Raw genomic sequence first — 22,616 nt, forward strand, 5'->3', positions numbered from 1 at the left:
CTCAAAGCTCATAAACAAGCAAACATAAACCTATAGTGCATACTGAACTTGTCAACTGACTGGCTTGCAAAATAGCCACTGTCTGGTCACCCATGCCAAGTAAGAATTGCCTCCAGGTGATCAGGTGGGAAATGTTACAACCGTTAGGGTGTTTTGTTTTGGGTTGGTTTCTTAGGTTACAAGTGGCTTGTGTATGTATGTATGTATGTATGTATGTATGTATGTATGTATGTATGTGTATAAGTGCTAATAACAGTTTTAGATTTGTAAGACTGATTGAGGACTTCAAAGAGAGGTGAGATGCCAGCACACAAAATCACTTTTCCATACAATCATTCTTGTACCCAAACCTTAGAACCCTGTGCTTGGAACTAAGTCCTGCTGGCTGGAAGGGAGCTTACTTTGAAGGAAGTGCTGTCAACATTAGAAGCTAAAAAGCAACAATGTAAGCTCAGTATATGACTTAAAAACAAAGCAAAAGCCTCAAAATGCACAAAACAGCAAAGCATGCTAAACAATGTGACACACATAGACACACTGATGATATCAATAGAACAGAGTGAGTCCATATGGAAAAGGCAGCCTCCTTGAATCTAGGAAGTCCAAATATATATGTTTGCTATGATGGGGTGTGCCTTATCAGTGTTTCATCAGGATGAAAGCAACCACTTATAAAGCTATGCAAGGAACTCAAGGATGGGACACAGTCCAGAGGGGAGGCATTCTGGGGACAGGCACTTGAGTAAGTGTGGCTTATTATGACCTTGAAGTGATAAGTCCAAAGAGAAACAGAACTGAGATATGAAGCCACTTAATGAGAACATTCAAGGACAGCCTGAAACAGCTTGGAGATAAATATGGTGCTGTCTCAATTGATGAGGACAGAAAATATGAGGAAGCATAGTTTTTGAATGTCTATTACGCCCAGCTGTACAGTTCGCTATCCAACTTTTGACTGCATTCCATAGCTGCATCTATATTAACACATGCAGCTTGATTTCGATCTCTCCACTCCCTACCATGTGATTTCTAAGAGACAATTTACAAACATAGATTATTGTTCCTGCAAAGAGGCAAAATCCTTGCTCAGATTCTAAGCAAGATTTCAAACTTATTGGAGACACATTCTGCTAAGAAATCCACTGGGGGGAATGTTCCCGCCCACAAACTTCTAATTACTCCCCACACATACATATATTCCCCCAATCTCACATCACAAACTGCTTTTGAAACTCTCCTCATTCAAAACAAGCTTGCCTAGTGGCACAGGGATATGCTGTTTGAGAAATGCAAGCCTGAAGCACCTTTGGACGCAACTAGTCATGCAAATATTTGGATCAATGCATAGTTCCCTTAAACCTGCTTCATATTTCATTGCTGACAAACTAAAAAAAAAGATTCAAAAGAGCCACAATCCATTCATTAGAAATTTTAACCCTTGGCATCATTATTATAGCACTGAAATGTGCAGGAATTGTAAACCAAATTGAAACGTGCCAAATCTATTCACACATGTCATTGAACAGAACCTCTTTAATCAAAGGAATGCCAGCTCCAGGATTGTGGGAGTCCACGAACAAAGCAAGGAACAGGTAAGGTAGGCAAACAAGACTTCTCTCATGCTGCCTCTGACCTTCCTAAGCACATCTTGTGATATGAAAGAAGTAGTGCACTTGGGATAATGGGAATTTTGCCAGTTTTGAGCTACCAGCAAATGCACAGCCTTACCTCCCTTTGGAGACAGGCACTGGAGCCTGAACCAAAAGTCTAGACATTAAAAGGCTTGGTTTGTTTAAGGCTTAGGGCTCCAATATGATTCTGCACCCGAATCAAGTTATTAGAGTTGGTATATCAGTCAATAAAAAGCAATGGTATCTAACAGTATTCTTGCTGTAGAAAGAAGAGAGGCAGGCAATGCTGCTCAATATAAGCAACTCATTTGCTTCCCACTCAAGAAAGAGAACTTTAATTGAATATATATATATTTACAGTATCAATTGTAAGAGAGTTAATTCTGGAGATTAGCTCTCAGGTAAACTGATTAGATCATTCCTGTTACAAACAGGCATTCAGAATGTAACTATTTAAAACGCTACAATGAAGTACGTGGTGCAGTTCATTACATATATAATTTATTCAAAAGCCTTCCATGCAATAGATTGTTTGGTGAGAACATCTTGAAGTACCTAAGACCAACTCACCTAAAACCTTTGTGGTGGAGTTCTGGAGGAAGAGTGGTAGGCAGAAACAGTTCAAAGTAAGTGATGGCCTTCTGCATAGTAACATCAAAAGGGCACATTAGTGGCCGCCATTCATCTAGCATCTCGGCTGTTGCATTTTCGGGGAAATACCTAAACAGAAAGAGGGATGTGATGGGTTGGCTCATATGCACAAGTGGTACTTCAGCAAGATATATAATCAGATGGACAGAATTCACTGACACAAGGTGCAGCGATAGAAGCCACTTGGCTCAGGCGTCTTTTTAAACAGCATTGGAGAGGAAAGGTGATCATGGTAGCTAAACAGGACCACAGTGCACAGAGGCAGTGAGCCCTGAAAACCAGTAATGGAGGGAGGGGGCAAAAGAAGATGGGAATGTCATCTACTGCATGGCCTGACTGTGGCCATTCCTAAGGTACCTGGCTGTCTGCTATTCTAGATGGACCTTTGGCCTGATGCAGAAAGACAAAACAGATGTTCTTATGAGAACTGGAAGCAGGAGAGAAATAGAGAGATCATGCATTTTAAAAGTGCATGAGGGGATTGTAGTGATGTGCAGCCAGGTCTCCCAAGCAGAGCCCAGAAGCTATGCTCCCACCTTAGGTAAAGGTAAAGGTACCCCTGACCATTAGGTCCAGTCGCCGATAACTCTGGGGTTGCGGCGCTCATCTCGCTCTATAGGCCAAGGGAGCTGGCATTTGTCCGCAGACAGCTTCCGGGTCATGTGGCCAGCATGACTAAGCCGCTTCTGGCAAAACCAGAGCAGCATACGGAAACGGCGTTTACCTTCCCGCCGGAGCGTACCTATTTATTTACTTGCACTTTGACGTGCTTTTGAACTGCTAGGTGGGCAGGAGCTGGGGCTGAACAACGGGAGCTCACCCCGTCGCGGGAATTCAAACTGCTGACCTTCTGATTGGCAAGCCCTAGGGCTCTGTGGTTTAGACCACAGCGCCACCCACGTCCCACCCTACAGCCACACATTTGGGGGAAGCAAAATTATAACTTTGTTGATAAAATGTGTGGCGGTAAAGATAATCTCACAATAAAAAATAGTTTGTGTCATTTACAGTACGCCAGGTTTCTACAATGCTGACAACATTCTTTATGCATTAGTTTCCAAACTACAAGAATAGTTACTATTACATGAAAGGGTTACAATATGTCAGATTAAGATTAACCTGACCCAACTACCGTACTTCTGTTTATGAATGAGATAGAAGTAGTTCTTAACACAAGTCATCGTCTAAACAAAAATATGTTCATGTCATAACTGACATATTTTTAACCACAAATAACTATAGTCTTCACTACTGAGTAAGCACGCATGGAGGGGGAAGTAAAAAAAATCTTACACAATTTAATCTCTCAGGGATACATGTGTTCTATTTTCCACCAGTAGCTTCATGAATTTAAAAGTGCAGTATCTGAAGGGCTTCTGTTGCCCACTGCTGATGGCAAAACCCCATAAACACACAGGACTTCCCCCGCTTCCATAAAAGGCTAACGGGAATGCCCCCCTCCGCACATGTAGAGCTATCTTGCCATTTAAGGCTTTAAGGAGAAAACATTTCTCTTCAAGAAATACATAATGGCTTTGAAAGCTGTTAAAAGTACTTACGGTCTACAGTTTTTCACGAGGGTTTTCAAAACACTTTCTACAGAGCTAAAAAAAGAAAGAAAGAGAGAGGGGGGGTTAGGTAAATTACATCATCCTATTTCAAGTGAAGTATATCAAGACAATTGCCTGATTGGGCTAAGTTTACAATGATACTGATGCAATTAGACATCTTCTTGAGTGCATGCAGCAGCTAATCTTCCTTTACTCTACAGACCTAATTACAAGGATTAAAGCTGATCTGCCCAATTCCTGACTCTGCTCTTTAATTCTCCTTGAGTATCTGTTGGGACATATAAGAGGAACCACCAATATAACAACTTATTTGATTATGTAATGTTCTGAACTAAGCAACTTTATCAGGTTTTGAAAGAGAGAATGAGAAGTCACATACCGGTAATAGTTGATAAGAGCTCTGGGGTAAAATAAGTTGACTAAAATGTATCTTCTATTACTAATGTATATTTCTAAAATGCATCAGCTCAACCTAATACAGAAAATGTGTCTACCTCCTGAATAAGTCATCCCTGGATCCCGATGACAGCTATTGATGGACTGCAAAGATCCTCTTTATTGGATACAATGCAATTTAAAGAATAATTAAGTTACTATAAAATAATCTGAATAAGAGCATGCTAGCCCTCGGAGTTAAATCTTTAAACTGAATCAATGCCTCTACCAGACAAAATGAGCCAAGAGAGACATTTCTGTGTAAAGAAGAACCTATTTAATAATTTCTCTAACAATAATACTTTACACTCTACCTACCAAACATGCATTTCATTTTCACCTGATGAAAACTGCCTGCTCTAGTTGGTTTAGTAATTTGTCCCATCAGTCATGAGTATTTCATTTTTCATTTTTTAAATTTCATTTTCATTTTTGCTTTGTTTTGGCAAGATTGGAGCTGGACCAAGGCAGAGTGAAGCAGAAAGAGGCAATGCTAGAAAAAAATAAAAGACAAAATGGTCCAGGGCTCAGATTCATGTATTCCTAAACCTTACAGGTGACTAAGATGATAAGAGCTTATGGATGGGGTAAGCACTCCTGCTTAAGAAGCAGGGTCATAGTATGGCAGGTCCTTTTCTTTCCACCCTCGTCTATGGCCTTCCATACCTCAAAGTGCCTTTTCTCATCTATGGTTGGTGTGCCAGCTGCACCCTTTCTTGGATAAAGATGACCCTGCCACAGTGATTCATGCTCTTGAAATGTCAAGGTTAGATTGTTGTGACATGTTAAGCCAAGGTCTAACTTTGAAGAGTGTTTGGGAAATTTTAACTCATTCACAATACATTGACAATGTGGTTGACAGGATATACTGCACTGAGCACATTACATGAATATTAAGAATATATATATATTAGTAATCCACTTTTCTGCCAATGTTAAATGTTGTTTTTGATCTTGTTGTTTAGCCCTGAATGTCATCTATGAACTACTAAAGTTACATTAAAAAGTAGAGCGAAAATAAGCAGTAATGTGATTATCATTGCTATTCAGAGCTACACTGTAGTGCATTTGTGAAGGTGGAACCTCTGACAGTGGTTGACTTGGATTATTCAAGCCACTAAACACACAAGGCAATTTTCAATTCAGCTTCTCTGAGGAAAGGGAAAGCTGCCACTCCGGGGGAAATTAAAACTTCATGGAAGTGATAGACAGAGCCTAGAAATTTTGGGAGTTAAGGAAGCTAAGCAATAAAGAGGCTAGTGGCAAGAAGGCTGAAAGGGCCCAAATGCAGAACCATTTGAGTCAATAAATATTGACTGATCATGCTAGTCAACATCTTGTTTGGCAGACCCTGACTTCCCTCTTGCCATAGTAAGAGGGGTGAGCAAGATCAAACCCTGAGAATGAACAAAGGATTGAGAAAGAAGGAAGGGTAGGTGAAGGCTAAGGCTTGTCCCCTCCTCTTTTTCCTGCTAGCGGATCTTCCCCGTGTTTGTGTCCCATGTTCTGCTCTTGCTTTAGAATGAAAGGAGGGACATAACAGATACAGCAACATCCATTATGCGACCAGTAAAGTGTTTGAAACCAGGTATGCTTTCAAACAGGGCAAAATAAGATAAAACAGCATGGCCATATCAAGATGTACTTGTCTTCTTTGCTCTGAAAGTCATGGCAGATTTCTAGCAAAGCCTCAAGAATGTGTAAGAGCTAGCAGCATTTTAAACAACTAGTTGGTGCAATAGAAGATCTCACATCACCTACTCATCGGTGTCTCATTTCATGCTCTCCATATGGTTATAAACACTGTGCTATATGAAGGACAGGAAGAGCTTAGACCTCTCAACAGCTGCTCATGCTCGTCTATCACCATGGAATTGAAGAATAGGAATCCTGCCTCCTCTCACCTTTCCATAATTAAACATACTAGTGGAGATGTCTCAGAGCTTATGAACACCAGATTCTACTTACAAGTGCTGTTATAATAGTCTGCTGAAGCACAGCCAGCGAAGACTTTTGGAGCATCTTAAAGATGAACTAATTTATTATGGTGTACAGTGGAGTCACAATATGCCATGAGGCAGATAGACTGAAGCACACCAGATTGTTAACCAAGAAAATTCTAGAGAATTATAGGTCAGGATAATCCTTCAGGAATACTGGAGCAATCAAAAAAACATTATATAACTAGACTTCTGAAAAATATTTAATAAAGACTCCCACACAAACTTAATCATCGTAAGATAGGAGGACAGGTCAGAACTATAACTGGTTGATGAACAGGAAGTAGAGGGTGAGAGTAAATTGACAGATCTCACAAGACAGGTAAGCAAGCATTGATGGTCTGTACTGAGTCATACACCATTTAACATTGATAAGTGATTTGGAGTCAGAGGTGAGCAGTGACATAAGCAAATTTATAGATGAAGCCAACTTGATCTTTCCAAACTGGGAGAAAAGGGGAAGAAAACTGCAAGTGAGGTTCAATATAAATAAGCAAAAATCCTAGACTAAAGTATTCTGAGGACATGGAAATGTTTTCAAAATATGCATATAGTCCAGGGGGTGGGAGGATTCTTCCAGGTGCCTCAACTAGGACCAGAGATAACCAGGTCCAAATGCCTACTCAGCAATGAAGTTTTGGGTGACCCCAGGCCAGTACCTACCACACAGGGTTGATACAATGATAAAATGGAGGAGAACACATATTCTGCCCTAAGCTACCAGGGAAAAGCTTATACCTCTTCTCAACAGCTGCTCATGCAAGATAGTCACTCAGTGAAATGGAATGTCCAAAGATTCCCAAAGTCTTTTAATTGTTTTTATATACCTTATTACTGCCAAAAGATGTGATGATAGACAGTAGCTTAACTGGCTTTACATGGGGCAAATTCATGGAGGAAATGGAACCTCCATGTCCAGAGGCAGTATGCCTTAGAATGCTAGTTGGGGGGGGGCAAAAACTGTGGGAGGGCTCCTGCCATTATGACTTGCCTTGGTTGTGGGGTTCCTTGAAGCACCTGCCTGGCCACTGTGAGAAACAGTACGCTGGACGAGAACCATATTCTGCTCCAGTGACACTTTTCTACCAAGGATGCTTTAAATATATAACTTACTTTGACAGATATATTTCCCAGAATTGAACTTGCATCTTTGGAAATTACTAATCCCATGTATGTCAAACAAATGTGTAAATATTTCATGTTTAGTTAATGAGTTCTGGGGAAAATGCTGCTGGTTTCCCAGTACTGTAGGGGGGGAAAAAACTTGCTAAGGATAAATAAAAAAAGGAATGGCTCCGGAAAAAGGTTGATTGAACAGTTTTTGGTTGTTAACGTGAACAGAGATTTTCCAAACTACAGAACCTTCTCTAACAATGTCAAATGTTTTTATTTTAAGGCTGGAATCCTAAACATACTTACTAGGAAATAAAACCCAGCAAACCAATGCACAGAATTACACTGCAAGTCTTAACCCAAAAATTATTTTAAAAATTCAACCAACTCTCTTCATCATTCTCTCTCCTTTAGCATTCTACCAAGCTTTGTGGAAAGTTAAATTCATGCATTTCTAAGCTTTGTGCAAATTATGCCTAATAATTAAAGCACTACATTCAAAATAACTTTTAAATAATACATTTACTAGTCAACAGAAATTAGCAGATAGCCATATTTTCAGCCACTTCACACAGAATGTATTTTCTCACAAGTAGGCTTAAATACAGTGCGACATTCCCATAAACTGTGGTGTAATGTTAACATTGGTTGTTTTTGTTTTTTTCAGTTTTAAAAAAGTTACATGTATGTGACAAGTGTTACAACTGAACAGGCCATGCAAGAAGATAATGCTTCGGCCAAAACTAAATAAACCAAAAAATAATTGTCCTTACCACCTATGTAAAACATTAAGCACAAATGTTTTAGGTGAAGACAAGCCTGGTCGACATGAACTGAACATAAAGAAGAAAGGTTTAAAAACAAACAATGAAAAAGGAAATTGTAGAATTGTAAACAAAATGACTCAGAAAACAGGCACACACAAATCTAATGATTCCAATCCTATTTCTTTCATTTCCAACTTATCCTTCCCAATTTACCAGAAGGGGCAACAATGAAATAAGGTATTTTAAACAATGTTGCCAAAACACCATGAGAGAAAAAGTCGCACTGCACAATTTTAAATTCTAGTCTAGTCAACCTTAAATTTTTACTGCGGGGCTTACTCCCCCCCCCTCAGGTCTCTTTTCCAATTTACACACTTTAACCCTTCTTTTACCTAAAACATTTTGAAAATGCCCTGCCCTGTGCTTTAACATCAGATGCAATACAGCTTGGCCACAGCTCACAGAACTATGAGTCAAATTCCAAACACATGCTTGATTTAAAAAAAAAAAAGCACCTTCCTCTACTAGTGCCTATGCGTGTGCACACTAGAAAGAAATTAACAGTACATACATGGGGATCTGTTCCTCAAAGATTAGAAGTCAAACTGGGCACACCAAAGATCACAAGTTTACCTCAACTCACTTTCCAGATTGAGGTGTGAGATTAAATTTGGGGAGGTGACATAACTCAAAAGTTCATGCTTCATAGTAAGAAGTTCAAAGTTCAACCGCTGGTATCTTTATTTAAAATAGGGTTGGATGACCTGTGGCCTTCCAGGTGTCATTGATTCCAACTCCCATCAGCTCCAGCCAACATGGCCAAAAGTCAGGGATTATAGGATCTATAGTCCATCCAAATCTGGAGAGTTACAGTTTAGGCACCCCTGCCTTAAAAGACCTCAAGAAGCAAATTGGAAATGTTAAGTCACTTGAAACACTGACTTTATTCTAACCAGAGATTCTAGTTATTGAACTGGGGGCCTTCTTTGAGTGAACATCATACCCTTAACCACTTGGCTATTGTTCCATCTTTATAATCTAAAGCTGAGAATTCTCTTAGTGTGAACAGATATAAGGTGCTTTATATGTTAAGTCAGATCAACTGACCACCTAGCAGCAACTCTCCAGAGCCTGAGGTCAAGGTCTTTGAGAATCTTGCCATCCTTGGCAACTAGAGAGGCAATGGATTGAAACTTGGCCACTACACATGCAAAGCACAACTAAGCTATGGCTTGTCTGTAAAGCAGTGCCACCTTTCAGAAGTGGGTGACACTGTGTTGTTTTCTGTTTGTGAATGGCCAGTTTTCACTCACAGCTTACAGATATCAAACAGCATTTTCTAAAACCTTAGACTAGTCAGATTATTCATCTCATGAAATGTCACTTGTTTGTAAACTAGAAAAGGCACATGAGTAATAGAAGACATTGTGAGCACCCACAGTAAAACAAAAAACACGAGTCTAAATCTTGTTATCGATGACTGAAGAAATATATTTGATAAACTGCACAATTAGAGCTGAGAAAAACCAGCAAGTTGAAATTAGTATTTGTTGGGTGGGGTATTTTAAGTTTTTAGGCTTTACCCATTCAGTTCCCGAAAGCTGTCCCTACACAAGTTAGTCCTACAATCAAATTCTGACTTTTTGTCTGTTATCCTTGAGGATCAGCAAAGCATCATCCCGTTAGTATCTTATAAATATGTTTAAAATAAAAAGGTAAACCTGTTCTATCTCACATTTTTAAAACTAAAACAAAAATCTTACTTTGGAAACCAATTTAATCCTAGATGTTCAGTCTTAGAGTACAATATCCGTTCCAGCATTTCATACAGTGGCCTCCATGGCAATTCTAAGTCATCCCTTGAAAGAAGTTCTTTTTTCCTAAGTTAAAAAAGCAGTTTAAGATTAATGATTAATTACAAGTGGATGCATCTTTCATACCCAAAAATAGCACAGCAGAAAGTCTGGCTGCAATTTTGCTTTAGTCATCACCCCTTTCACACAGCTTCCTAATAATCCATAACATGCCAAGAAAATTATCCCTGGGACATTTTTTAGACAAAGTTGAAGCAATAGTTTAGATGTTAACTAAACTAAACTAAACCAGGTTTTTCTCTTAATAGGAATTTGAAACCAGATTTGAATCGAAGTTAACAAATTCTGTTTGAAGTGAAACTATTGTTTGTTTGTGCTGATAGAATGCTTAACCATAGTTTACAAGTGGCAGGGAAGGGAATTTACGTGTCAGAAGGGAAGGCACATGTACAGGTCACTCTTAACCTTAGCTGAGATTATGGCCAATGTTAATTCAGTGCTACATTAACCAAGCCAGTTTGTTTTGGGGGAGGTGACAAATGTGCTTGCCAGAAGTGAGCCCCTCTTTTAAAGTGCTGAGTAAAAAAGTGAGAAATGGCGTTGGACCTTGTGTTGGGCCTCAAATGCACTTTGAAGCAGCAGGACTGAGCGAGTTCAGGAATCAGCACCCCTCCTTCTGCCAGACATAGGGAAAGGGCAGGGGCACCTGCTATCATGCTGGATTTTTGACACTTCTGAGTACCTTCAAAATCCAGCATGATGAAAGACACAAGCCCCCAACAAAAGCCAATCCAAATTTTGGGCCCATTTAACTAAAACGGCTTGTCTTCAGCCTCAAAGTCAGCTATTTACTCTTCCACAGGACATTAAGATACTTCCGTTACAGAGGAGCAGTGAAAATGGTAACTTACTTCAGCAGGTTTATCAAAAGACGTGCAAAACCTTGCATCATGCTGATCTCCAACTTTGGAATAGTTACTAGCTCATACAAGAGCTTGATAAAAAGGACATGGTCTTCTTTGCTAAACTTTCTCCCATAGAGCCGGAGATACCTTGAAGAAGAAGAAATACATAATGAGGAAAAACATTTATTTACTTAAATATGCCACCCTTCAACAAACAAGCTCTCTTGGAAGATAAAAATATAAGTATCAAGACAACATGTACATATAGCACAGCAGAAAAATACAACAAAAGCCAATGTTTTCAAAACATCCTGAAAGGCTTGGGCAAATAAAAAGGTGCAGAGACATTGGATTGAATAATAGGTGAGCCTCCCTGAGGCAGGCATTCCAAATGCTGTGTGCCACCACTGAAAAGGCTTGGCAACTTCTGGTACCGTCAACTATGGTATCCTGCTGGAGCAACTGTCTGAGTTAGGGGTGGGTGGCACTGCCTAGTGGTGGCTGGGTGGTCATTTCCAGAGGGTAATGCATGGGAGTGCACTTTGGCCCTGTGGAGCCTTCAATGTGGGGTTCCTCAGGGTTCAATTTTATCCCCATACGTTAACCTCTACAGGAAAGCACTGACCGTGCTCATCCAGAGTTTTGGCATATGCTGTAAGCAATATGCTGATGGCACACAGCTCTACTTCTCCTTTACATCTGCAGGTGTAGCAGGAGATGTGCTGGAGTGTTGTCTTTCCTCGGTGATGGATTGGATGAGAGCCAGCAAACTGAAGCTCAATCCAAATAAGCACTGAGGCACTGTTAGTGGGCAGTTCCCTGGACTGGATGGATTGGAGGCCGCCTGCTCTTGATGGGGTTACACTCCCTCTGAAGGAGTGTGTTTATGGTATGTGGGGGTTATTGGTTTGTTTTTGTCTTTTTATTCATTGTGTGTTCTCATTCTGTAATTCTATATTGTGAACTGCCCTGACGGGTGGTATACATATTAACTAAATAAATGATAATAATGTTAAAGATAATGATAATAAAGCCATATCCACCTGCCCAACACCTGCCACCATGTAAAATATCTAGTATGGGGTAGCTTGGACAAAAGGGGTTTTGCAGAGATTCTGCACGAGGCACTTTGCAAACCCTGCAATGAGTTCATGACCACAAGGCTTGCAAACACCACTGCAGGGCACTTTCAAAGCATACAATAATAAACAGATTCTAAAGGAAGCCATTCATAGCTGCTTTCTCTTCAGAAGGAAAAATACTCCAGTTTTAGGAACATTTCCCCCCTCTGCAGCAACTGCAAAGGGACTCTCCTTAACTGTTCATTGGTTTAAAGCAGGCATCCACAATCTTCGGCCCTCCAGATGTTTTGGACTACAATTCCCATCTTCCCCGACCACTGGTCCTGTTAGCTAGGGATCATGGGAGTTGTAGGCCAAAACATCTGGAAGGCTGCAGTTTGGATATGCCTGGTTTAAAGCATGGGTAGGCAAACCAAGGCCCAGAGGCCGGATCCGGCCCAATTGCCTTCTCAATCCAGCCCGCGGACGGTACAGGAATCAGCGTGTTTTTACATGAATAGAATGTGCCCTTTTATTTAAAATGCATCTCTGGGTTATTTGTGGGGCCTGCCTGGTATTTTTTACAAGAGTAGAATGTGTGCTTTTATTTAAAATTAGTTGACCCTCCCACGCATTGCTGTGGGTTATCCCTGTGGCTGCCCCCACCCTGTGACGATCCATGACGCGTTGCTGTGCCTGACTCAGGGTCATAGCTGTCAAGTTCTCCCTTTTTTTAAGGGAAATTCCCTTATGCTGAATAGGCTTCCTCGTGAGAAAAGGGAAAACTTGACAGCTATGCTCATGGTCAATGTTTCCCAGGAAAGGGGGAGGATGTGTCCATTTCCCCCTGGACTATGTGTTTTTTCCTCCCCCCCCCCGTGGTTGTGCCTCATCCCTGTGTTTACTCCCATCCTGTAGCGACCCATGAGGTATCCTGCCCCCCACCCACCCTGTGGCTCCCCCACGCTACGTCAGCCCATGACCTATTTGGAACCCTCCCCCCCCCACCCAGGGCTCCATTCGGGATAGTATTTAAAGGGCTGTAGAGCTGAGGCCTAGTCTGTTAAGTGGAGCCGAGGCCTAGTCTGTGGGCTGTAATTTAGAGCTGAGGCCTAGTCTATAAAGTAGGGCCGAAGCCTAGTTTGTAAAGTAGAGCAGAGCCCTAGTTTGTAGGCTTTAAAGTAGAGGTGAGGCCTAGTCTGTCGGCCTTGGCTTGGGCTAGTATTTAAATGCGAGCCGAGGCCTCCGCCCTGTGTCTCCATTCCATGGCCCTGGCCTGACTCTGTGGGTTGTCTGGTAATGGCTGCCTTGGTGGTTTCAGTTGCTCGGTTGATGACATCTTTATTTGGCGCCGCCCTTCAAAGCTTTTGCTGGTGACAGCGTGTGATCTGCCTTTCTATTGGATGCTGCTGGAGTCTTCAGAGCTTCTGCTGGTGATGTATAATTTGTGCGCCACTTTTTGTGTTTAATCATTATTTTAGGTATGAAAGGTGTGCTTTTTTGGGAAAATTTATGCCTGATCCCTCCCTGATGGGCAAGGTACGCTTTGTCCTAATTTGATGCAATTCAGTTCAGCGGTTACGGTGAAAGGCTGTTTCATCCACGCACGCAGTGGGAACATTTAGATAGATAGATAGATAGATAGATAGATAGATGATAGATAGATAGATAGATAGGTGCATCACTGGGTTATTTGTGGGGCATAGGAATTCGTTCATTTCCTCCCCCCCCAAAAAAAATATATAGTCTGGCCCCCCACAAGGTCTGAGGAATAGTAGACCCCTGCTGAAAAGTTTGCTGACCCTGGTTTAAAGGGAGCATCTTTGGCAGCACACTCCTAGCACCAATCCAGTGGTTGGTGCTGAAAGGGCATCTTCAAAGGAGGTTGCTCAATGATCAGTAGTTATGGCGACCAATTTTGAGAGCTGTCAATCACCTGCTATCACTATGACATCATAGTAACAGGTGGGTGGTTCCATTTGTACTTTTTATGTAAAATATTTAGCTACTTGCTTTGATTGCTTAAAATCCATTCAATTGTTAACTATTCAAGCTGAATACTTTGCTTTATTTTTAACTTTCTTCACACAGTACCAGAGAAATTCCCAGAGCTCAGAAACTAATACAGTACTCCCAATATGATATCACAATTAAGAAACTTATTTAAGGATATTGTAAACATGGTAATTTATCTTACCATAGGTATGAGAACCATTCTTTTAAAGCCATCATTAATGGCTTTTCATTCTCTCTTTTTTTTTTAAACATACTTTTTATTAATTTTACAGAATACAAAAAAAACAACAAACAAAAAAAAAACAAAAAAAAAAACGGTAACCTATCTTTATATTTTCAGCAAAACTGTGAAGCTGCCAGTGCTATAAACCTCTTAGTCTTGCAAATTACAACCGTGATTTGTGAGACAACAGTGGCTGACTCTGCTGTTTTCCTGGACAGCCAGCATTCTTCAGCCATAATTTTAAACATCAGCTATTTTAAATTAGGGGAGATTGGAGAGATGCACATAGCTTGGTCACAGCATCACCGGTGCTGAACATATATTCATAAGGTTTCGACTAATAGTTCTCCTTGTTCAATATTCATATTCTGTACTTCATACAGTGAAGATACCAGGTAGCCTGACATCTGGCTGGTTGATAGGGGATCAGATACTTATTTCACTCATTATAATGCACATCAATCTCTGACTTTTGTTTTCTGGGTTTCTGGGTTTTTCCCCTGTTGTTATTCTGTCTCTCACAGCTACAATAAACCTACCATTAAAATTATGGACTGGTCATTTCTTCATGAGGAGGCAAACGGGCAAATTTAGCAGGGGATCAAATACTTTCACCCCTTGCTGTATGTTTAAAGGCTTACATATATTTATAAACCTTTGCAATCATCTATGACCCCAAAATGTGAAGGGTTAGAGGCCTAAAACCTAGAGCAGATTTGGAGAGGGTGCGGGGCACACACCTGGAAGCAGGTGTGGAAGTTCTATTGCACATGTGTAAATCCTTGCACTGATGGGATGTGTTAGTTGGATACTGCCCATTATCTTCAATTCTTCAAGTGCTCACTCAATTTTGTTTTATATTACAGACAATACTTCATAATAACATTATGGCTCAGCGTACTGTTGCTCAGTATCCTCTATTATACAGAAGGTGTAGATTAGCAGCAGCCCTCTAGCTACTATTTCCCCGGAGCACTTCAGTGCTGAACAAGCCATGTGCCCTTGCACTAGGGTGTGGAACAGAAGAGTCAGTGTTCAAGTATGCCATCAAATTGCTGTTCCCTCAAGGCAGTTATTTCCTGCTCTTTATCATGACACACCAAATGGTGAACTGGAGGAGCAAGTTTGAATAGTTTCCAAATGCAAGTTCAACCTTCATGAAGCACAGTGCATGTCACTTTTGATTTCCTAGCCATGATTTCCCCTTTTAATTTTGAAGCATGCCCTCTCAAATGATAGTTCTTAAACTTCTTCACCCTCTAGACCAGGGGTGAGCAGCATGCGGGGCTCTGGGTTTACTGCCATGCAGTGGCTAATTAATTTCAAAAGCCATCTACAAGCAATTACTTCACACATTTTGTCAGGAGTGATCTGCTACTTCCTCTGTCAGCTTCCTGGATAGAAGAGGGAGAGAAAAGGGTGACCCCATCCGCTAATGCCTTTGGCCCCACCCAGTGATGCAAGCAACTTCTGACAGATTGCCCACAAGGAAATCTGGCCATGGACAGAAAGAAGGTGGAGGTTTTTTACAATCAAGTGTTGTATACATTTTATGAAATAAACAGAAACATTGTAAATTATTTAAACTAGGCATTATAAAAACTAAATCTAATAAATAAATCTGAAGAAAGAGTCTGATCTATGAAAACTATGCTGTATTACGATTTTATTAAGTCATAGAGCCGCCACTTGTTTCAGATTATAAACAACTATTAGGTAGTATACCTGCCAGGACTCTGATCATCATGACATGGAGTTTGTAAACATTAAATTACAAACATCTTGCAATGGACTATGAAAAACAGAGCTCTTAAAACATCTGGATCTAGCCACTACTGCAAGCTTCCTCAAACTCGGCCCTCCAGGTGTTTTTCACCTACAACTCCCATGATCCCTAACTAGCAGGACCTGTGGTCAGGGATGATGGGAATTGTAGTCTCAAAACATCTGGAGGGCTGAGTTTGAGGAAGCCTGCACTACTGGATGCAGGATACGGAGATGGATATATTTCCCAAACATAACATACCAAGCCATAGTGCTTGATCATTCCATTACTTCATACTAACATCATCCATAGAAACAGAATGACAAGTCATATACTACCATAATACACTGCAAAGGGTTAAAACTAGCAGGTTCTGCTGTCTTCTAAAATCACATGGCTTTTCAGAACCCTGATTATTTTGTTAGGCAACATGTTTTGACAGCATTACCACATAACTCCTACTAGAATGAAAACAGGCCTCACTGTAAACAACACTGAGGGAGCAGCAGATGGTTAAAGGAAAAACAGTGTCACACTATGTCTACTCAAGTTCAAGATGTCTTGTAAGGCAATCATGTGAGTCATGTTATATCTACTGAAGTAATCCTATCTAAGAATCTTTTCTAGTAAACAAAGTCACTTCCAATGATGCAAAAGGCAGATTGGTATTCTGCCAAACAACCCCACCCCGCTCCCCAAAATTTTTTTTTTACTAATGTACATTGCCAGTTCCCCAAGTTCCATTACACTCTGGTGTGACTAAGAAACAGATCTGGATCACCAATATGTCAAGTGTGAGGGCCTGGAGGACTGCTGTTCCCGCACTGACTCTCTTCGCCAACCAAGCTAAGAGCTAAATCCAGCTGAGCCTGGGGAAGCAAGGAGCCACAGCCATGCCATTGAGGCTTCAACAACTATCCTATCTCTAACGAGATTTTCAACCAGCTGCTAGAAGAACATCATCAACAACAGCAATGCCCTATGGACTGTTGTCTCCAGGCATATGGGGAACATTGGAAGTACAGTATCTTTCATTCCTCTGATGCAGTTTTGCTGCATCATCTGTAACAGTAATGAAATGTCTAATGGTATTCCTGGTCCCTAACAAAACACGTGACCTGCACATGAAACTGGGAAGATCAGACTCATAATTCTCTGGTGGCACTTGGACCAAAGCAAATTAAGTTGCTTGGTCCCAGCTCCTGCCAACATAGCAGTTCGATAGCATGTCAAAGTGCAAGTAGATAAATAGGTACCGCTCCAAGCAGGAAGGTAAACGGCATTTCCGTGTGCTGCTCTGGTTCGCCAGAAGCGGCTTTGTCATGCTGGCCACATGACCTGGAAGCTGTACGCCAGCTCCCTCGGCCAATAATGCGAGATGAGCACCGCAACCCCAGAGTCGGTCACAACTGGACCTAATGGTCAGGGATCCCTTTACCTTTACCTTTTAAAGGCAAATAAAGAATAAGTACTAAATGGAGTACCAAAATAAGAATTTTGAAGTATGAATTTATATCACAAAGTCCGCATTTACAATACTGTATTTATTATAGGTCACCTTAAGTCTGTAAGAGAAAAATGAGGTATAAATTTTTAAACTAAAACTCAGGAGGACACTATGTATGCAGTAGCAGGGTGATTCTTAATTGCTGTATTTGAACACTCATATCTCATCTTAATAAGATGGCATATGAACAAGCTTCATTCCCCTGCACACGGTTGGCTACTCTTCCCTTCACACACTAGGATGCCTCAGTTTAATTATAAAATCAAAGAACTGTAGAGCTGGAAGGGACCACAAGGGTCATCTAGTCCCTCCAATGCAAGAATCTTTTGCCCAACATATGGCTTGAACCCACGACTCTGAGATTAAGAGTCTCATGCTCTACTACCTGAGGTGTCCCAGCAAGATAGTTCTATTAAAAAATACATTAAAACAATCAGAATGCCTTTTGGCAATGAATAGTCTAAGAGCAACCAATGCTGTAGCATTGTTAAGCTATGTTAGTGTGGACTGAGACACAGCCCTTATAGGGGAACACTAAAAGACCTCTGTAAGCTGTTTTGAACATTCTAAAAATAAGCAGAAAACATAAACATTGTTGAAACATACAAAGATACCACAAACTGGAAACCATTTCCATTGAACAGCTGACCTCAGCATGTCTAAACATAAGCAAGTAATTTTAAGGCTCAATGAAAGGCACTAACTTTTTTATTGTATGACTGATTATTGATTAATTTCTATACCACTTAATATATTTAAAATATATCTAAGCAGTGTACAAAAAACCTGAAGGAACAACAATATAAACAAAATATGACAAAAACTGAGTTGCATATTAAAATGTTCCATTATCAATTCATTTTACTTCCGACACACCCTCCCTCTCAGCCTCTGGGTTCTCAGCCAGAGCTCAAACAAATTCTCAGATTACTGTCCCCATAAGAGTCTCACAATGAGAAGAGTTCCTGGAAACAGCAGGCATCACCCTAGTCTCTTACCCAAGACTTGCTTTTTATGGGCAAGTCCAAAGGTGGATGGCACATCCTCAGGCTACCCACAACTGTGTCCCATTCAGCTGCACTCTCCACACCCAGTTCCAGGTGTACCAGGTTTGTTGAGTGTGCTATAGGCGCAATACTGAAAGTTTGCTTGCTGTCAACACCTGCTCTTTACATTATTTTTGAAAAATATGTAATAGCACAAACGGATTCAAAACAGGCAATCTAGTATACCCTGCGCCCAATTTTCTCTATTTAGTAGTGTGAAATGTTAATGAAATATATCCTCATAGTCCATTTTATTTTAAGTCACTACCGGTATTAGAAAGAGATTAGGTCTAGAAATGAAGTGGCAGAAAGTGCTGTGGTACCTTTGTTAGATTTTAAGCCTTTGGGTATGTCCATCACTTTAGTCTTACTTTATTGATTGCATTCCAAGCTGTGGTTTGGGTGCTTAAAAGATATATTACCACCTTGACAATTAACTGGTTTGCTGCAGCATCAGTTTTTGTAGTCGAGTCTGTTACATTCATCTACTAGAGAAAGCAAGATATGTACAGTATTCCAAAGTCACCCCTCCAAGATGCTATAGCAGCAAGGAAAGAAACTGCTACAGACTAACACAGCTTCGCTTTTAATATTTCTCTGTAGGGACAGCATAATGACAAGGCAAAAACATTTTATCAGTGCCCCAGAAGACAAAAAAGTCCTTGAACTGGAAGTTGGTGCTTTTGCCCTTGTCCAGCTCAAAACACACTTTTCTTTTTCCTTTGCTGACACAGCAGTATGAACAAACGTTATGTGAGATGAGTAAGAGATTAAACTCTGCAAGTTACTACCTAGGCTTTGAACTGTGAAAGTGAAATGCAGTGCTTGTTTTGGACTAAATGCAAATGCTATTTTGTAATCTAGTTTAAAAAGGCAAGGACAGTTGCAAGTAGCTTATGAAGTCACTGAACAAAACCTATGCACTAGTTTTGGCAACAAAGAATGATAAACTATTTTTAGGAGTAATGAGCTGCGTATGATTTATAGCTGCATAAGTAGAAAGCTCAGGGACCAACTATGATCACTAAAGCAAAAAAAACCCTCCCTCTTCCCAAAGTCCAAGACTCATGCAGCCTTGAAAGATGACACTTCCCAAACACAAGCCCACACAGGAGGTTCACAAACAGAAGGGGTGGCTGCTCATTCCTAAAAAAAGGTCCCCAGAAGCACATGCCCCAGTCAGGAGATCTCCTTCAAAAGCAAAGCTGCAATCTTACAAACACTCAAAGCCCAACCAAGCCCCCTGCTGATCATGACACTTACAAAAATAGTGCCAGACAAAGCCTTGGGGAAGCTGGAGTCATGCAGACAGCAGCAGACAATGGTAGACACGTGGCATAGAACTAAGTTGCTGAATGTAAAAGGAGTAGCACGGGCTACTCCTATATCCAGGGAAGTGTAGAACCTGGGTGCCACCAGACACTGCCCCAAACAGAGGCCAGTTGCCCATTATCCACAGGCACCAGATTTGAAAGAAATGGCTTTTTGAAATATCCGGGGCCTTAAATGTACTGTATCTTTGCTACCAGAAACTGACATAGGTAAGGAGTTAATGCAGTGTTTATTCACCTCCCATTTTAAAAATATCTACCTTCTGTATTGGGGGGGGGGGGGCGACTGGAGGACCGGATACGGTGTGCCTTAAGCCACAAATCAAAGGATGCCCAACAAAGTGGAACTTCCAGAGAAGGGAGAATCAAACATCATTTTACCGATCACTGGCAGATTCTTCAGGCTGCACCACTCACAGTTACCCTGAGGCACCCAAAAAGTTTGTTAAGGACAGGTAGGATGTTTTCTCTGCATGTGTTTTGATGACTTAATTGCTTTATGTGTTCTTACCTGCCCTGACACTTCAGACACAAGGCAGGCTAAATACCTTACACCCTCTCACAATATTTGTGGTCCTGTCACTTAACAGAGCACAATGGGAACAAAACAGAGGAACTAAATCTCAGAAGAATGCATACCCCACCAAACCCTGCTACCCTCATTTGGGGTGGAGGGGAGAGAGACATCCATATTACTCTGAGTACAACTGACACACTGCTGCTATGCCCTCCCAACAAAGCGAAACATGAACACCAGGGAAACACCGGGTGGCTGTTAGGTTTCCAAGCACCACAGGGCTCTTTTGTCTACAATCCAGAACCTATTTCTTTTCCATGGGAAGGTTAAATCCCAATGCAATTGCCGGGGGGGGGGGCTTAACTCCCTAGAAACCCAACTCAAAACCGCCTGCCTGGTTCCTTCCAGCTATTAATTATAGCAACTGTTCTTGTGGTTCATTAAGACATATTTACGGCGTTTCCTAAATCTCCAGATTACAAATGGTGGTGCTCTCCCCTTTTCCCTCCCCACTCCAGGTTGCCTGAGGTAGGGTGAGGACGAAGTGCCACCCCTAGGCTGACCTCCCAGCCTCAGGGAGAGAGAAGAGGAAGAACAGAGGCTTCCCTTTTTGTAAAAAAAAAAAAAAAGGTGGGTGGGTACATGGGTCTAGCCGAGGAAGGGGGGGCAACCAAGTAAATAAAGAAAAATACTTATCTAACTAGGGTTCTCTCCCCCCCCCACCCCACAACATAAAGCCTGCTTTATGGGTGGGTGTAAATGGGAGGCATTTGTTTCCCCAAACCCCGAAGGGGGGGGTGTTTCTTACACGAAACACCGGCAAAGCCCACGGAGAAATAGTTGGAGGAAAGGGCTGGACTGCACTGCAACACCCCCTCCCTCCCTGAGCGTCCTGACCTAGACGGTCCTCCCCACCACCAAAAAAGAAACCCCAATAATAAATATTGCGGTTCTGATTTGATAGCTACAAGATAGGGCTCAGCAGAAGGGGAGAAACAATAACTCCCGGGGGGGGGGAGTCGACAAAATTAAGAGGCGAATGTGTGTTTTGACTGTTGAAAATGTTGAAACTTAATATGATGGGGTGGGGGAGGGAGATACAGACACCCCCCAATGATCCTCCCCACCCCAACACGCAACCCTTGGCCCCACTCACGTGGAGAGCTTCCTGCTCCAGAAGAGGCCTCCGGGCCAGAGCTCCTGGAGCTGCACGGCCCAGCTGAGGTTGAGCTTGATGCGGGAGAGGAGGCGGCCGGCCTCGGCCTCCAGCTTGTCGCCATAGGGCAGCAGCTTGTTGTAAACCAGCTCCTTCTGAGGCGGCGGCGGCGGCGGAGAAAGAAGAAGAGGAGGCGGAGGAGGCGGCGGCCCGGCCGCAGCGCCGCCGGCCATGGCCCCGGCCGGCCGCCTCGCCCCTTCTTCGCTCTCTTCGCCCTCTCCGACGCCCCTTTCCCCCCTCAGCCGCCGGCGCTGCCCCCCGAGAGGGCCTCTCCTCCTGCTGCCTCTGCTCCTCCGGCCACCGAACTCGCTCGGCTCCCTGGGGCGTCTGTCACACAGCGGCGCCTGGTGACGAAGCGGCGGAGCGAACGAGGCAACCAGCGCCGGCCTCCGCCGCCAGGCACTGATGGCAGGGAGGGAGGAGGGGAGGAGGGAGGCGCCGAGGTCACTTCCGCTGTGGGGAGGGGGAGGAGGGGGAGGGAAGGCGGCGCTGGCGGGAGGGAGGGGGGCTCGGGGAGAAGGAGCGCGCGGGGGGCGGGGCGCGGGGAGGGCGGCGGCTGATTGGATGCAGCGCCTGAGGGGGAACCGCGAAGAGGAGGCTGAGCGCGAGGGGCCTTCGCTGAGGGGGCGGGAAGCAGAGCAGGCAACGGAGGGGGCTTTAAGAATAATAATAGAAATCAATAATAATAATAATAATAATAATAATAATAATAATAATAATAATAATAATAATAATAATAATAATAATAATAATTGGCCTTTTTAATAACAACATTTTAAACCAGATCATTAAGAAAGAAAGAAAGAAACGCTGTGATCACTAAAAGTCAGCATGGGTATCTGAAAAATAAGTCATGTCAGACTAATCTGATTTCATTTTTTGACAGAATTACAAGCCTGGTAGATGAAGGGAACGCTGTGGATGTAGCCTATCTTGATTTCAGCAAGGCCTTTGACAAGGTGCCCCATGATATTCTTGTAAAGAAGCTGGTAAAATGTGGGCTAGACAATGCTACCATTCAGTGGATTTGTAACTGGCTTACTGACC

General features: G+C 42.1%; 1 protein-coding gene across 7 annotated transcripts in view; it reads right to left on the minus strand.

The window, feature by feature from the left end:
• PSME4 (proteasome activator subunit 4) overlaps positions 1 to 21,981 on the minus strand; it is an 83,262-nt gene extending 61,281 nt beyond the window's left edge. For 5 of the 7 annotated variants that reach the window (XR_015949182.1, XR_015949183.1, XR_015949181.1 and 2 more), the window contains exons 1-6: positions 21,510 to 21,967; positions 10,894 to 11,034; positions 9,932 to 10,048; positions 8,175 to 8,234; positions 3,842 to 3,886; positions 2,202 to 2,351 (exon numbers count right to left, since the gene is read on the minus strand). Coding sequence is in view for 4 of the 7 variants with exons in the window: in XM_088666857.1 (XP_088522983.1) it covers positions 2,202 to 2,351; positions 3,842 to 3,886; positions 8,175 to 8,234; positions 9,932 to 10,048; positions 10,894 to 11,034; positions 21,510 to 21,742 (746 nt within the window). In the remaining 3 variants the exon portion in view is untranslated. Of the gene's footprint in view, positions 1 to 2,201; positions 2,352 to 3,841; positions 3,887 to 8,174; positions 8,235 to 9,931; positions 10,049 to 10,893; positions 11,035 to 21,509 lie in introns of all 7 variants that reach the window. The other 2 variants (XM_060273130.2, XM_060273131.2) reach the window with 2 other exon arrangements.
• Positions 21,982 to 22,616: the final 635 nt, after the last annotated feature.

Source organism: Zootoca vivipara, chromosome 3 (genome assembly GCF_965207765.1).
Source record: "Zootoca vivipara chromosome 3, rZooViv2.hap1.1, whole genome shotgun sequence".
Lineage (NCBI taxonomy): Eukaryota > Metazoa > Chordata > Lepidosauria > Squamata > Lacertidae > Zootoca > Zootoca vivipara.